Raw genomic sequence first — 17,954 nt, 5'->3', positions numbered from 1 at the left:
GATGCTGGGTAATGCACAGATTTATTTCTGAATATTCAGGAGCTGGGTGAACTGGGCAGCTCAAACTAGTGCCTCATTCTCAGGGAGCCTAGGGAGTAGAAATGTGACGCCAGTATTTCTTGCCATCACTCACTGAGTGTCTCAAACAGTATTTCCTCTAAGGTGGAGGGAAATATGCCTATAAACTGCAGTCAATGGGAGCCACACTTCCCCTGGTAGCTCTTGTTAACTCCTGCCAGCATCATGGGAACACAGGCAGGCACTGTGTAGCCAAGACAAGGGAAAGGAGGAAGAGAGATGGAAGAGGCAGGGATAGGAAGATCAGTAAGGGAAGAGAAACTGCTGGGGACGGAAGAAGAAGCAGGTCACAATGGAAGGAAGGAAAGAATATCTCCAGGGAAAGAAAGATCCCTTCTGGGGTGTGAGTCATAAAGCTCATCTCCCATAGACAAAGAATAGGAAAAAAAAAAAAAAAAAGTGCTTTAATTAATAATGCCTTCCATGAGCTGATGCAAGACAGAGAGAGCTGGTAGAATGTTAATATATGGGAGAGGGAATATAAATGGATAGGTGGAAAGGAGAGAGACGACGTTTGGGAAGAAGAAAGTGCAGAAGCTTCTTGAGAGAAGAAGAGGATGACAGTAGTTGTGCTGAAGATAGAAGAGTAGGAGAAGAAAAGAAAGACAGTAGGTCAGACATCAGTTGGGGTACAAAAGAGAGTGGCTGAGTGAGAAAGGAATGAATAAAATCTAAAAGAAAACAGAAATGAGGAAGAAAAGAAAAGAAAAAGAACAAAAAAATGAACTAACGGTCAAAATCAGACACATAACAATGAAGAATTTCTTAATATGGAAAAAATACAAAATAAAAAAGCAATTTTATATATCAGATATTCAGTGACCTAATAATGGCAGTGGTCTTGGTCAAAACAGAATTATTTGCACTGCTCAACATTGGTCTAATCTAAAATACTGCAGGCTCACCTGCAAACAAACCTACCATATTTTTCACTCCATAAGACACACCTGACCATAACACACCCTAGATTTAGAGGAGAAAAAAAACCAAGAAAAAAATATTCTGAACCAAGTTGTGCCTCTGAACCCAGCCCCCTTCCTTACTTCCTCAAACCCAACAATTGTCTCTTTCTATTCCCTCCCTTCTTCCTTCCTATGTCCTGAGTTCTTGCCCCCTCCCCCTCATTGCCAGCCTTTGTCCTTCCTCTCTCCTGCACCGTAGCCTGACAGCCTGCCTCCCTCCCACACCAAAGCCTGCATGCCTTCCTCCCTGCCACGCCGATTCTTCCTTCCTGGTCCGCCAACAGACACTGCCAGCACTGCAGAACGACCCCTCTGAGCTCCACCACCCCTCCCTCCCTTGGAACCAGACTTTTTAGCAGGCGCCATAAGGAGCACAAAAAAACCCTTCACCAAACCCTGGTAAACCCCAACCTTCCAACACTCTACTACCCCAAATAACCAGAAGCTCACCTCCCTGGCCACACACCAGTGCCACTAGCACACCCACACCAAGTTACACCCCCCCCCCCGAACACACACACCCCCCTGAACTTGCCATAAGAACAATCCTCAAGGCCCCACCACAGGAACTGCAGTACTGCCCACCTCTCAGGAGCCCGAAGTTCCCTCCACAAACTATCAAAAGCTGGCTCCTCTGACCAAAATGAGGCTCCTGCACTCCCGGACTGCAGAGCACACCCAACGCCGCTGCTGATACAGCAGCGGCTGACTCCTGCTTCTGACAGGGCAAAGCGGCTGCCGACTCCTGCACGCAACTCCATGAAGGGCTGGTGGCTTGCAATCGGGCCCACAAGCCTTCCTCCGATGTCAATTCTGATGTCAGAGATAAGGTCTGGGCCAGCGATTGGCTGGCCTGGGCCTTCTCTCCAACGGGAATTGACATTGGGGCAAGACTTGTGGGCCCAATTGCACACCACTGGCCTTTCTCATCCTTTCCTGCAGCGGCGAGCAAGTAAGAGGGCGGCGAGGGGATGGCGGGGTGGTGACGAGCAACAGCAGAATGCCGGGGGGGGGGGGGGGCATGGAGATGTATTCGGTCCACAAGACGCACCCCCTTTTTGGGGGTGGAAAAAGTGCGTCTTATGGAGTGAAAAATACGGTGCCTAATGCTCCTGTGTGGAAAAAGCATAGTTACTTACTGTAACAGGTGTTATCCAGGGGCAGCAGGTAGATATTCTCTACATGTGGGTGATGTCACCAACGGAGCCCCCTAGCGGACTTTTTCGCAAGCAGACTTCCTCGAAAACCTACAGGCTTGCAATTGGCCCACGCATGCGCGCGAGCCCCTCCCGCCCTGCCTAGGGCATGCGTCTCCTCAGTGTGTCCTCAGTTCAGATAGTAAGCAAAGAAGCCAACCACGGGGAGGTGGGTGGGTTGTGAGAATATCTGCCTGCTGTCCCTGGATAACACCTGTTACGGTAAGTAACTGTGCTTTATCCCAGCACAAGCAGGCAGCATATTCTCTACATGTGGGTGACCTCCAAGCTAACCAGAAAGGGATGGAGGGAGAGTTGGCAATTCAGGAGAATAGATGCTGCAAAACTGACTGGCCAAAGTGGCCGTCACACCTGGAGAAAGCATCCAGACAGTAGTGAGAGGTGAACATATGAACCGAGGACCAAGTGGCAGCCTTACAGATTTCCTCAATGGGAGTGGAGCGGAGGAAAGCAACAGAAGCCACCATAGCCCTGACCTTGTGGCCTGTGACTCGACCCAGCAGGGAGAGACCAGTCTGAGCATAAGAGAAAGAAATACAAGCGGCCAACCAGTTAGAAATGATCTGCTTAGAGATAGAGCGACCCAAGCGATTAGGATCGAAAGAGAGGAACAGCTGGGGAGCCAAACGATGAGGAGCGGTGCGTTTCAAGTAGAAGGCCAGTGCACGCTTACAATCAAGAGAATGTAGAGCCACTTCCCCAGGGTGAGAATGGGGCTTCGGAAAAAACAAAGGAAGAACAATAGATTGGTTGATGTGAAAATCAGAAACAATCTTAGGCAAGAACTTAGGATGGGTACGGAGAACCACCTTATCATGAGGGAAGACAATGAAAGGTGGGTCCGCTACCAAGGCTTGAAGCTCACTGACCCGACGGGCAAAAGTGAGAGCAATAAGAAACACAACTTTCCAAGTAAGATACTTCAAGTGAGCCCGCCCTAGCGGCTCGATCGGGGGTTTCATCAATTGAGCAAGGACCACGTTAAGATCCCAAACCACCGGAGGAGGTTTAAGGGGGCAGATGAACGTGGAAAAGTCCTTTCATGAAGCGGGAAACCGCAGGATGAATAGAGATAGGCTTCCTGTCAATCGGCTGATGAAAAGCAGCAATGGCACTAAGGTGGACTCGAACCGAAGAGGACTTGAGCCCAGCGCCAGACAAGTGCAACAGATAATCCAGGACAGCTGACAAGGAGGCAGAGTGCGGCTCCAGCTGCCTAGTAGCACATCAGGAAGAAAAGCAGGTCCTCTTCTGATGGTAACATTGGTGAGTGGATTCCTTTTGTGACGCTTCCAGGATATCCAGCACAGGCTGGGAGAACTGGAATGAGGGCATTAAGTCTCGAGGAACCAAGCTGTTAAGTGCAGAGACTGAAGGTTGGGATGCAGCAGAGAACCCTTACCCTGCGTAAGCAGAGAAGGAAAAACAGGCAGAGGAAGAGGCTCCTTGGAACTGAGTTGCAACAGAAGGGAAAACCACGGCTGTTGGGGCCACTGAGGAGCAATCAGAATCATGGTGGCACGCGAAGACTTGAGCTTGACGAGAGTCTTCAGAATCAGAGGGAATGGAGGGAACGCATACAGGAACTCGTTCATCCAATCCAGAAGGAAGGCATCCGCCTCGATCCTGAGAGGGGTGTAAACTCTGGTGCAGAAGCGGGGCAACTTGTGATTGAGGGGGGACGCGAACAGATCGACGTCTGGAGTCCCCCAACAAGCAAACACCTGACGCAGGGTTACAGAGTGGAGGGACCACTCGTGAGGCTGCAGCAGACGACTCAACTTGTCTGCCAGACAGTTCCGCTGGCCCTGAATGTAGACAGCTTGAATGAATATGTTGCAGCAGATGACCCAATCCCAGAGCCGCATCACCTCCTGGCACAGGGACCTGGACCCCGTGCCCCCCTGTTTGTTGATATAATACATGGCGACCTGGTTGTCCGTGCGAACTAGCACCACTCGGTTGAGAAGAAGGTTACAAAAGGCTTTCAGAGCGAGGAAAATCGCTCAAAGCTCCAGAAGATTGATGTGACAAAGGCGGTCGGCACAGGACCAAAGACCCTGGGTGCGCAGACCGTCCAGATGAGCCCCCCAAGCATAGGTCGACGAGTCTGTCGTGAGGACCTTTTGCGGAGGAGGAGCATGGAACAGAAAACCTATGGAGAGATTGGAAGAGAGCATCCACCAACGGAGAGACCTCCTCAACAAAGGAGTCACGACAATGCGGCGAGAGAGAGGATCCTGATCCTGGGTCCATTGGGATGCCAGAGTCCATTGAGGAATACGGAGGTGAAGTCTGGCAAAAGGAGTCACGTGAACCGTGGAGGCCATGTGACCTAGGAGGACCATCATGAGCCGAGCCGAGCTGGTGCCGAAAGCAGATGGATCACCATTCGGCACAAACGGATAAGGGCATCCTGACAAGGCTGAGGCAGAGCTTTGCCCAAGTCAGAGATGAAACAAGAAAAGGAGGAGGTCCGAGAAGAAGAATCATCCTCCGGGGGAGACTCCGATCGAGATTGGGGTGCGGCCGAGAAAGAGGGAGAAACTTCCCTGGAGTAGTAAGCCGGAGCCTCAGAGTCCTGTGAACGGGAGACCGAAGAGGTTCGACTAAGGCATGTAGGGGGCGTTGAGGAACGGTCCCATGCCAGATGGACTGGGGAAGGCCACGGGGTCCGAGGAAATCGCTGGGGAAGCCTCGGAGAAGAAGGGGTATAGGAAAAATCCCCAACTGGCTTCAAAGCAGGCCCTTTAGAAGCCGGCAATCGCCTCGATGGGGAACATACACTAGAGTCCAATTCGAGGACAAGCGTGTGTCTGGATGGTCTTGAGATCGGAGACCTGCCCCGGCAGGGTGGGGAAGACCGGGGCCGTTTAGAAGAGGTGAGCCTCACCGCAGTAGCGGGGGAAAAACTGGTCCCCGGCCTGGACCCCCGAAAAGTCACCGGCGACTCAGGGGAGGAAGACTCGCTCGAGGGAATCTGACGAGTCTTACGGGTGAGGCCTCGAGAGACGAGGGGACGCTCAGGCTGGTCAGACCGCGACTGGGTCGAGACCGAGGTCAAAGGCATCGAAGTCGGGACTAGTTGGCTTACCACCGAAGAAAACTGTGTGGTAATAATAGCCTTAAGCATGTCCTCGAACATAGGCATCGAGACCAAAGGTAGGTGGGTCAGAGGTGCACTCCTTCGGGGGCGACCTTGAGGAAGAGTATTCCCTACGTGAGGAGGCACACTTAGATTGATCTCTCGAAGACGCCGATGAGGCGGCGCTGACATGAGACTTCGAGGTAGGCTTCTTCGCTGGCATACCTGAGGAGGAAAGAGGAGACTTACCCGAGACCGGAGTAGCAGGAGGGGCTGAGGCCAGAGCCTTCGAGGCAGACGGAGACTTCGAGGCCGAGGACTTCGAGGCCGAGGTGCCCAACGAGGGCGTCGAGGCTCAGCTCGAGGCCAGTCCTGCAGGATCCATGGGGCCAAAGAGTTGGAGAATCTTGGCCACCCATCGACGAAGAGCCCGCGGTTGTAAAGTCGCACAACGGGGACACGACTCAACGCGGTGCTCTGCTCCCAGGCACTCCACACACCAACGATGAAGATCGGTGATGGAAATAACCCGGTTGCACTCTGACATCAGAGAAAGGGCAGGACCGCCGGAAGAGGAAGCAGCGCAGCAGGGCTCAGAGAAGGGACAGGACTGCCGGCAGAGGAAGCAGTTGGGCTCACTGGCATCCGGAAACAAGGTAGACAGCTTCTCCATGGGGGAGGGGGGGAGGCTGTGGGGGTGCAAGCGGTTCTTCGGGTGGGAGTGGGAGCGGTCCTTCGGGGTGGGGGTGTGAGCGGTCCTTCCGGATAATGAATCGGGCATCGGGGTGGGTGGGAACTATGTAAAAAAAATTTTATATAGCGCGCTCACGCGTATAACGCGCAAGGTTATGCACGGTTTGTAAAATCGTGTATAACGCGCACGTTATATGCGTGAAAATACGGTACCTGAAAAGCAAACAGAGTGTGGTATAACAGTTCAAACCAACAAGAGAGGTACTACATACGTATCGCTGCAGAATGTCCTCTTGCTGTTTCCGATATTCCAAGGAGCTGAGTGGGAGGTCGGAGACACTGATGGCAGCAGAGGCAGTCAGGGTGACCAGCAGCACCAGACATCCTTCCCCCTCTTGCAGTGGCAGCTCCAGCTTATGAGTCTGTTCTTTACCAAGAGCCGAAAGGTCAATCTGGCACCTGAAAACAAATATTCTGAATGAGCAAGCAGTTTTTCTCCCAGATTAAGGAACGCATCTTACCTTCATGCTTGGAAAAGTCAACCGATAAATGGAAAGTTTCCTAGAAGTTTGTATAATGGTTGCTTTTATGAGAAGGTTACTAGATTGAACACCTGGAGGGGCATAATAAAAAAAACATCTAAGTTCGTTTTGGGCCTAGGGTGCTTGTTGCCCAAAGTCAGCAGCATTTAAAGTCCTTTCTCGAAAAATATATCCACATTTCTTTTTTCTGAAAATCGTTTGCTTATACATCCAGCTGTTTGACTGTCCAGACCGCCACGTCATCTATCTTTATACCACATTCTTGTCCAAAAAATTGTCCAAGTCCCAAACGCCCAGAACAAGACCTTTTGGACGAGGGAGGGGCCAGGAAAGTGATGGACTTAACACCCAGACATGGGAACAGAGTTGGACATCTTAAAGGAAACTGCTGTGAATTTCACAAAAATGGTGCCACATAAACCTCTCACAACTCCCTTGCAGGTCATGATGAGCCCCCGAAAATAGCCCCAAAACCCACTATACCCAACTGTCTATAACCCCAATACCCCTTATGGCTGCAGGTGCCACCTATATGGCAGTACAGTAGGGTTTGGGGGGTTTCGGTGAGCTATTTTCTACCATGAATGCAGTGGTTAGAGTGGCTTATGGGCCTGGGTCCTCCTCTCTATGGTTCACTAGCCAACCCCACAGACTACTTAAGCCACCTCTGTGCAGCTCTACTAGGCTTTCCTATGACAGGTGCTGATGTTCCGGAAGCAGGTATGTACGTTTTTATTTCGATTTTTATAGCAGTGTGAGGGGGTCAGTGATCACTGGGGGAGTGTGGGGGGGTCTGTACTTTAAACCCTGCAATGGTTATCTGGTCACTTTGGATATCTTCTGGGCACTTATACCTGTTTTTAGATTGCCTAAGTCACAACGTGTACGTCTCGTTAAACTTTCGATTATCCCTGCAGGACGTCTAAGTCTCGGTCGGTCCACCTCCCGCCCTAACCACTCATCCAAAAACACCCCTTTAAGCTCTGGGCGCACAGCGACATTTAGAGGCCTAAAAAGTCTCTGGATATATCAAAACCCGTTTTGATTAGCGGCACTGTCTTTTAGGTCGTCCAAGTGCCAATTTGGGTGGGTTTTTAGACATATTTCTGTTTTGATTATTAACCCCCTATTATTTAAACTTGATACTAATTAAATACATTTTCAGTAATCAATTATGATAAATCATACAAATAAAGTTGGCTTATTATCTAGTTGTTTCTATTAAAGAACTATAACTGTATACATATAATAAAAGAAGGAAAAAACTTCAGGTGTTCCAGGAATAAGGTACAGATGTATTCTTGCCTTATTCTTCTATACTGAGCTATCATTAGTTATAAAAACCTACATATGTAGCCTTTATTTTAATTATCTTTCAAGTTCAATAGTAGAAATATTTTTTCAAAATTATAATAATAGTATATTTGTTAGTTCAGTGTCCGAGATCAAGATCTCACCCAGAACATTACAGGTTCGCTCAGATCCAGCTAAGTAACACTTTAGAGTACAGTGGTACCTCGGTTTACGAGTGTACCGGTTTGCGAGTGTTTTGCAAGACGAGCAAAACATTTGCAAAATCGGTGCCTCGGAAACCGAGCATGGCTCGATTTACGAGCACCCCCCCCAGAAATCCGGCACCCCCCCTGCGATCCGGCACCCCCCCTGCCTCGAACCGGCACCCCCCCGCCACGACCCCCCCCCGACACGATTGGGCACCCCCCGCCACGATCTGACCCCCCCCAACACGATTGGGCACCCCCCCCCGACACGATCCGACATCCCCCCCGACACAATTGGGCACACCACCCCGCCGCTTCTTACCCTCATCTGGTCACTCTTGAAGATCGGCCCTCGTCTGCTGGGCCTTGAGCATGCTCAGATGCTCAAGGCCCAGCAGACGAGGAGTCCGACCTTCTAGAGTGCCCAGATGAGGGTAAGAAGCGGCGGGGGTTGCCCAATTGTGTCAGGGGGGATGTCGGATCGTGGCGGGGGGGTGCCCAATCGTGTCAGGGGGAGTCAGATCGTGGCGGGGGGGGTGCTGGTTCGAGGCAGGGGGGGTGCCGGATCGCAGGGAGGGGGGGGTGCCTGATTGCAGGGGGGGGGCCTTTTAGGGGAGCAATGCCGGTTCTCGCGGGGGGGGGGAACGCATCAAAGCGAGTTCCCATTATTTCCTATGGGGAAACTCGTTTTGATAAACGAGCATTTTGGATTACGAGCATGCTCCTGGAATGGATTATGCTTGTAATCCAAGGTACCACTGTATATCACAAACTGTGTGCTATGGCACACTAGTGTGCCCCAGAGGATTCCAGATGTGCCCCGAGATGCCAATGAGGAGGAATGGTGCCAGTGTCTGCTGACTGCTTACAGGACGTGCCTTTTGTGGCGAGAGGCACGTCCTGTAGTCAGTCAACTGGCACCTGTGCCTCTCCTCCTTGCTGGAGCATCTGCTCCTCTTCACCTCGCCTTCTGCATCAACCCCCCTCACCGGCAGTAATAGGAGGCTCAGCGCCGTGGCTAGAGGACATCTGCATATGCATGGACATCAACGTGACGACATCACACATGCACATGATATCATCTTGTCGACGCCCTCTAGCCGTAGCCCCGAGATTAGAGTGCCAGCAACTGAAAAAGTTTGCGATACACTGGTTTAGAGGAATAAGGCAAGTATACATCTATATCTTATTCCTAGAACATCTATTATTTATACATATATGCAGATCTTTACAGATAGAGCAAGAAAAAAAATGGGGCAATAATTAAGCAACTGGAATCTAACAAATATATTTTTTCTAAAGATGTAACATAAATACAGGAACAGAAAAACTATGTGTATATAGATAATTACTATTACAATTTATCATTTCTACAGCGCTGAAAGGCATATGCAGAACTGCACATTTAACATTCAATAGATGGTCCCTTCTCAGAAGAGCTTACAATCTAATTTGGACAGACAGACAGGACATCTCAGGGTTGGGGTGTTTCTAGCAGAAGAAATGATATGGGAAGGAATAATGGACGAGCAGAAGCAGGGATGGGATGGCACAAGCAGGAGTGTGCTTTGGTGCTGCTGCTCGGCGCTGACTGGCTCCCATGAATTCTCATGAGAATTCATAAGAGACAGTCAGGAAGCCGCTCAGTGCCAAAGCGCGCTCCTGCTCAGTGCTGCTCAGCGGCTGAAGAAACCGGAACTCACGGTGGCCACAGCAGCAACCGACCGACTGGGTTAGCAGTGGGACAGGAGCGTGGAAAGCTCGCTCCTGCCCACTGCACCTGTGGACCACCAAGGATTGGAAGAGCAGGTACAACGGACAGGGCAGGGAGGGAGGGTGGGTGCAGAGTCTGACAGGGGAGGAGGGAAGATGCTGGGTGCAGTGTCTGACATAGAATGGAGGGAAGGGAACTAGGTGCAGTGCCTGACAGGGAAGGCGCTGGGTAGGTACAGAGCCTGACAAGGGATGGAGGGAATAAGCAGTGGATTTCCCCAAGCCATCTCAATAATAGCCTATGAACTTTTCTTTTAGAAAATTATCCGAGTCTTTTTAAACCCCGCCAAGCTAAGTGATTTTACAACATTCTCCGGCAATGAATTCCAGAGTTTAAGTACATGTTGTGTGAAGAAATATTTTCTCTGATTTGTTTTAAATCTAGTACTCAGTAGCTTCATCGCATGCCCCCTAGTCCTAGTATTTTTGGAAAGAGTAAACAAGCATTTCACATCTACCCTTTCCACACCACTCAGCATTTTATAGATCTCTATCATATCCCCCCCTGAGCCGTCTCTTCTCCAAGCTGAAGAGCCCTAGCCACTTTAGACTTTCCTCATAGGGAAGGTGTCCCTATCATTTTCGTTAACCTTCTCTGTACCTTTTCTAATTCCATTATATCTTTTTTGAGATACGGCGACCAGAATTGCACACAATATTCAAGTTGTGGCCGTATTATAGAGCGATACAAGGGCATTATAACATTTTCATCTTTGTTTTTCATTCATTTCCTGTTAATTCCTAACATTCTATTTGCTTTCTCAACCGCCACCACACATTGAGCTGAGAGTTTCAACGTTATCCTCAACAATAACATCAAGATCCTTTTCCTGGGCAGTGACTCCTAACATAGAACCCTGCATCACATAGCTATAGTTTGGGTTCTTCTTTCTCACATGAATCACTTTGCACTTGCTCACATTATACGTCATCTGCCATTTTGATACCTAGTCTTCCAGTCTCACAAGGACCTCTTGCAATTTTTGACAATCCTCTTGTGATTTAACAACTTTGAACAATTTTTTGTCATCAGCGGTTTCTAACACAGACAGGTATGTTGAATGCTCTGCACTTCTCCCGTTGCTCATATGAACTCTGAGTGTTGGGAGCAGTGCAGAGTATTCAGCGTGCTGGCTAAAAAACACAGTCACAAAGAGGGGGGAGGGGATAATTATCTCACTAGTTATTCCTATTTCTAGGTCATTAGAAAAGGGTGCATAAAGAGCCAAACAAAAGACCCAGCATGAATAACTAAAGAAATGAAAGCAATAGGAGATAAGAAAAATTCATTCCGGAAATGGAAAAAGGACAAAACCGGGGAGAACTGGAAAGAATACAGGAAGCATCAAAAAGAATGTCACCTCGTGGTTAAAAGATCAAAAAGAGAATATGAAGAGAGGCTAGCCAGGGAAGCACGAAATTTCAAACCGTTCTTCAGATTTGTTTGTTTTGAAAATTCAATAAATTTCTCCTGAACTTAAAAAAAGGGAAGCAGCCGGCAAGGGAGGCGATGAGACCGCTGGATGACGGAGATAGGAAAGGAGTGGTGAAGGAGGAAAAAGAAGTGGCGGATAGACTAAACATGTTCTTTTCGTCAATATTTACAAAAGAGGACACATCCAACGTGCCGGAACCTGAAAAAATCTTCAAAGGAGATCAAGCAGAAAAATTAACATCCATGGAGGTAAGCCTTGAAGACGTACACAAGCAGATAGATAGATTACAAACTGACAAATCTCCGTGCCCGGATGGAATCCACCCTAGGGTATTGAAAGAACTAAAGGAGGAAATAGTGGAACTACTACAGCAGGTTTATAATCTATCCCTGAAAACAGGCATGATCCCGGAGGATTGGAAGATAGCTAATGTTACGCCCATCTTTAAAAAAGGATCGAGAGGTGACCTGGGAAACTACAGAAGCGCTGATAAAAAATAGCATCGATGAGCATCTAGAAAGGAATAAACTTATGAAAACAAGCCAACATGGCTTCTGCAAGGGAAGATCATGCCTAACGAACTTATTGCATTTCTTCGAAGGAATTAACAAACGGATGGACAAAGGGGACCCCATAGACATCGTATACTTAGATTTCCAAAAAGCATTTGACAATGTACCCCCATGAACGCCTACTACGGAAACTGAAGAACCATGGGGTGGAAGGTGACGTACATAGATGGATCAAAAATTGGTTGGTGGGTAGAAAGCAAAGGGTGGGAGTGAAGGGCCACTACTCGGACTGGAGGAGGGTCATGAGTGTTGTTCTGCAGGGGTCGGTACTCGGACCGCTGCTGTTCAATGTATTTATAAATGATCTAGAAACAGGGACGAAGTGCGAAGTAATAAAATTTGCAGACGACACAAACTATTTAGTGGAGTCAGGACTAAAGAGGACTGCGAAGATTTACAAAGGGACCTGAACAAACTAGGAGAGTGGGCGATGAGATGGCAGATGAAGTTCAATGTAGAGCAGTGGTTCTCAAACCTGTCCTGAGGGACCCCCAGCCAGTCAGGTTTTCAAGATATCCCTAATGAATATGCATGAGAGAGATTTGCATACCTGTCACTTCCATTATATGCAAACCTCTCACATGCATATTCATTAGGGATATCTTGAAAACCTGACTGGCTGGGGGTCCCCCAGGACAGGTTTGGGAACCACTGATGTAGAGAAATGTAAAGACTTGCATGTAGGAAACAGAAAACCGAAGTACAGCTATATGATGGGGGAGCTGTTAATGGGTGAGAGTACCCAAGAAAGGGACCTGGGGATAATGGTGAACAAGACAATGAAGCCGTCGGCACAGTGTGCAGCGGCCGCTATGAAGGCGAATAGAATGCTAGGTACTATCAAGAAAGGTATTACAACTAGAACAAAAGAAGTTATCCTGCCATTGTATCGGGCGATGGTGCGCCCGCATCTGGAGTACTGTGTCCAATATTGGTCGCCGTACCTTAAGAAGGATATGGCGATACTCGAGAGAGTTCAGAAAAGAGCGATACGATTGATAAAAGGTATGGAAAACCTTTCATAGACTGAAAGATTGGAGAATGAGGCTCTTTTCCCTGGAGAAGCAGAGACTTAGAAGGGACCTGATAGAGACTTAAAAGATCATGAAGGGCATAGAGAAAGTGGAGAAGGACAGATTCTTCAAACTTTCAAAAACTACAAGAACGAGAGGCCATTTGGAAAAATTAAGAGGGGACAGATTCAGAACCAGTGCTAGGAAGTTCTTCACCCAAAGGGTGGTGGACACCTGGAATGTGCTTCCAGAGGGTGTGATAGGACAGAGTACAGTATTGGGATTCAAGAAGGGATTGGACAATTTCCTGAAGGAAAAGGGGATAGAAGGGTATGGATAGAGGATCACTATACAGGTCCTGGACCTGATGGGCTGCCGCGAGAATGGACTGCTGGGCATGATGGATCTCTGGTCTGACCCAGCAGAGGCACTGCTTATGTTCTTATTGATAAATATGTTAAAAAGCAGTGATCCCAACACAGACCCCTGGGGATCCCCACTATTTACTCTTCTCCACTGAGAATACTGACTATTTAAACCCACTCTCTGTTTTCTGTTCTTCAACAGGTTCTTAATCCATAAAAGAACATTACCTCCTATCCTATGACTTTCTAATTTCCTCAGAAGTCTTTCATGAGGTACTTTTGAAAATCCAAATACACAATGTCAACCAGATCACCTTTATCCACATGTTCATTCACCCCTTCAAAGAAATGTGGTAGATTGCACTTTACTAGATTGCTGAGGCAAGATTTCCCTTGACTAAAACCATGTTGGCTTTCTCTCATTAATCAATGCTTACATATAAGTTTTGTCATTTTGTTCTTTATAATAATCTCTACCATTTTGCCTGGCCCGACATCAGACTCACCAGTCTATAATTTCTCGGATCACCTCTGGAACCTTTTTATAAAATCAGCATTACGTTGGCCACCCTCCAGTCTTCTGGTATTATTCTGGTTTTTAAAGAAAAATTAGAAATTACTACGAATAGCTCTGCAAGTTCATTTTTCAATGAATAGCTCTACAAGTTCATTTTTCAATTCTATCAGCACTCTGGGATGTATACCATCTGGTCCAGGTGATTTGCTATTGTTCAAATTGTTAAATTGACCCATTGCATCATCCAGTGTTACAGAGATTTGTATCAGTTTCTCTGATTCATCAGAACTGAATTACAATTTCTGGCACCGGCAACTGCCCCACGTCTTCCTCAGTGAAGACTGAAGCAAATAATTAATTTAATCTCTTATTCACTCATTTAATCTTCCCTGAGAGCCTCTTTTATCCCTCGGTCATCTAGCAGTCCAACTGATTCTCTTCCAGGCTTCTTGCTTTTAATATACCTAAAAAAGTTTTTACTGTGCGTTTTTGCTTCCTATGAGATTTTCTTTTCAAGGTCTCTCTTTTCCTTCCTTATTAGCACCTTGCATTTGACTTGACATTCCTTGTGCTGTTTACAATTATTTTCAGTCAGATCCTTCTTCCACTTTCTGAAGGATTCTCTTTTAGCTCTAATAGCTTCCTTCACCTCACTCATTAATCATGCTGGTTGCTGTTTGGTCTTCCTTCCTCCTTTTTTTAATACATGGAATATATCTAATCTGGGCTTCCAGGATGGTATTTTTAAATATCATCCATGCCTGATGTATATTTTTGACCTTTAAAGCTGCACCTTTAAGTTTTGTTTTTTTTAAAAAAACAACATTCTCCTCATATTATCATAGTCTCCTTTATTTAAGTTAAGTGCTGTTATATTGGATTTCCTGTTGTGACAATTCCAGGAAAAGTAGTAGTCCAGCAGGTAAAAAGGCTCACAAATAGGTGAGTCTGCTTATCCAAGTTCAGGCATGCCAGGATCTAGCCACAAGCAAGGTAGACCCTTGAGCCCTTTAAAGCAGGCTAGGGACAAACTACACAAACTTTCCAGAGTGTTAGGGAAAACTCAGGCATATTTCTCTTTGAATAAAACTAGCAGCAATTTTCAGACTAGCCAGAAGGGGAACCGGAGAGAGCCTGGACTCATTCCAGAACTACCTATGTTTGGGCAGGGTTTGTTTTCCTTTTTGCTACTAGATTCAATTGCAAATTTTTTTTGTTTTTTCTTTTTGGGTGTTTGGAAAAAACTATGTAACACCTGTTACTATCCTCCTGAGAAAAGCCTGTGTAGGACCCAGAGTATTGCTGCGGTGTTCTAAACCACTTTTTGTTGGAAGTTTGCATTTGTTTGTTTTTGCACGTTTTTCTTTTATTATTATTATTATTTTTTTTTTTTTTCAAAACCACTTACCTATTTACAGGTGAAAAATTATATTATGACATGTAAGGGGATAGCCAAAGAAGCTTTAAGGAAATCTGAATTTGAAAAGGGACTGGCAAGTCCTGTTGCTAAAGGGTGCATTTCCTGAATATATAAAATTATACATGAGGATAGAAATATGAAAATATTGTATATGAAAGCATGGGAAAAAGATTTGGGAAAGGAATGGTCAACTGACGAATGGGGAATGATTGTATCTCACATATTTCATATAGCTAGAGCAGCTGCCTTGGTGGAAAATGCTATTAAACTTTTAGCAAGATGGTATAATTAGTAAATGCACTAAGGAGAAAAATGATGCCTGTTGGAAGGAATGTGGGGAAAGAGGTACATTCTATCATATGTGGTGGAAATGCCAAAAGATCCAGAAATACTGAGAGCAAATATTTAGTTATGTGAGTAAATTAATTCAGACTCCTCTTGATACGAGTGCATTATTGGGATTTGGAGTAGAGGGGTTATCATTTTCTCAACTTAAACTTATGGACTTGGCATTCATAGTGGCTCGATTAAAACTGGCCCAGCAATGGTGAACTCCAAATATACCCACTATAAGAGATATGAGAGATAACTTAGGAATGGTAAGTGAAAAATATAGATTGTCGGCCCTTTTAACAAATCAATGCGCGAAGTTTACAGATATATGGGAAAAATATATTGAATTGGAAAAAGAAGATTTTTGAAAGATCTAAACTACTTATTTTACAACACTATCCTTTTGGAAAGAGATACCAGGCCTCCTGGGGGAGTGGGAGGTAAGGGAGGGGGTGATTTTAAATGTTTGAATGATAAGATGTATTATTTCAATACACATTTATTTATGAAATATGCTAACCATGTCAATGCAATTTATATTATGCACCGAGATTATTGTGAATTATATTTTTCTGGTACAAATTATTAAAATAAAAAAATCAAAATCACTTACCTTGCTTTGAGACCTGAACAATAAAAACATCTTTTCTAAGTTCAAACTGTTCTGACTCAAGTTGTGCTCTGTTCTGTATGCTGGGCTTATTCTAGTTAAGTGCTGTGGTTTTCACTTTGAGCCAAGCACCTCCTGTAGGGCTATCCCTTATTGGAAGCATGCCTTCGAGAGGTTTATTCTGCCTAGTGGGGTGGGCCGTGGCTGCCTTAAGCGGAACCCGGCTAGCGACACTGTGTAAACTTATTTCAGGGATTACATCAAATTTGATCATGTTATGATCACTGTTACCTCCCTCAGCAATTCATACACTCCATTGAGAACTAGATCTAGAATTGCTCCATCTTTTCTTGATTCCTGAACCAGCTGCTCCATAAAACAGTCCTTGATTTCATCAACAAATTTTTATCTCCCTAGCCATGCCCTGATGATACATTTACCCAGTCAATATCAGGGTAGTTGAAATCATAGAAACATGATGGCAGATAAAGGCCAAATAGCCCATCCAGTCTGCCCATCCGCAGTAACCAATATCTCTTCCTCTCGCTAAGAGATCCCATGTGCCTACTCTATGCTTTCTTGAATTCAGACACAGTCTCTGTCTTCCGGGAGACTTTTCCAAGCATCTACCACCCTTTCTGTAAAAAAGTATTTCCTTAGATTACTCAGGAGCCTGTTAACTTCATCCTATGTGCTCTCATTCCAGCTTCCTTTCAAATGAAAGAGACTCGACTCATACGCATTTACATCACGTAGTTATTTAAATGTCTCTATCATATCACCCCTCACCTGCCTTTCCTCCAAAGTATACAGATTGAGATCTTTAAGTCTGTCTCCATATGCCTTATCACGAAGACCACACACCATTTTAATAGCCTTCCTCTGGACCGACTCCATCCTTTTTATATCTTTTTGAAGGTGTGGCATCCAGAATTGTACACAATATTCTAAATGAGGTCTCACCAAAGTCTTATACAGGGGCATCAATATCTCCAATTTCCTACTGGCCATACCTCTCCCTATGCACCCTAGCATCCTTCTAGCTTTCACAGTCACCTTTTCAAACTGTTTGGCCACCTTAAGATCATCACATGCAATCACACCCCAAGTACTATTCTTCTGTCATGCACATAAGTTCTTCACCCCTAAACTGTACCGTTTCCTCGGGTTTTTGCAGCCCAAATGCATGACCTTGCATTTCTTAGTATTAAATTGTAGCTGCCAAATTTCAGACCATTCTTTAAGTTTTGCCAGGTCTTTCTTCATGTTACTCACACCATCAGGGGTGCCTACTCTCTTGCAGATTTTGGTATCACCCGCAAAGTTTAAAAAAAAAAAGCACAAGAACAGAAACTTGTGGAACACTACTGGTAACATCCCTTTCCTCAGACCGATCTCCATTGATCACTACCCTCTGTCACCTTCCACTCAACCAGTTCCTGACCCAGCCCATCACTTTGGGACCCATCCCAAGGGAACTCAGTTTATTTATTAGACGTATGTGTGGAACACTATCAAAGGCTTTGCTAAAATCTAAATAAACTACATCTAGCGCACTCCCTTTATCCAATTCTCTGGTCACCCAGTCAAAGAAATTGATTTGTCTGACAAAACCTACCTCTAGTGAATACATGTTGCCTCCAGTCCTGTAATCCACAGGATTCCACAAACTTCACCATTTTCTGTTTTAAAAGCATTTCCATTAATTTGCTTACCACAGAAGTCAGACTTACTGACCTATAATTCCCTACTTCTTCCTTACTTCCAGTTTTGTGGAGAGGGACCACACCCGCCCTTCTCCAGTCCTCTAGTACCACTCCCGACTCTAGAGACTCATTG

At 46.1% G+C, this 17,954-nt stretch overlaps 1 protein-coding gene across 2 annotated transcripts in view; it reads right to left on the bottom strand.

The window, feature by feature from the left end:
- Positions 1 to 17,954, bottom strand: part of MCTP1 (multiple C2 and transmembrane domain containing 1) — an 817,302-nt gene that overhangs the window by 422,569 nt on the left and 376,779 nt on the right. For both annotated transcript variants that reach the window (XM_033917588.1, XM_033917682.1), the window contains exon 8: positions 6,308 to 6,494. In XM_033917588.1, the coding sequence (XP_033773479.1) occupies positions 6,308 to 6,494 (187 nt within the window). The remainder of the gene's footprint in view (positions 1 to 6,307; positions 6,495 to 17,954) is intronic.

The sequence above is a fragment of the Geotrypetes seraphini genome, chromosome 1 (genome assembly GCF_902459505.1).
Source record: "Geotrypetes seraphini chromosome 1, aGeoSer1.1, whole genome shotgun sequence".
Lineage (NCBI taxonomy): Eukaryota > Metazoa > Chordata > Amphibia > Gymnophiona > Dermophiidae > Geotrypetes > Geotrypetes seraphini.
The sequence above is the reverse complement of the archived record's forward strand: the minus strand, read 5'-3'. Positions and strand labels throughout refer to the sequence as shown.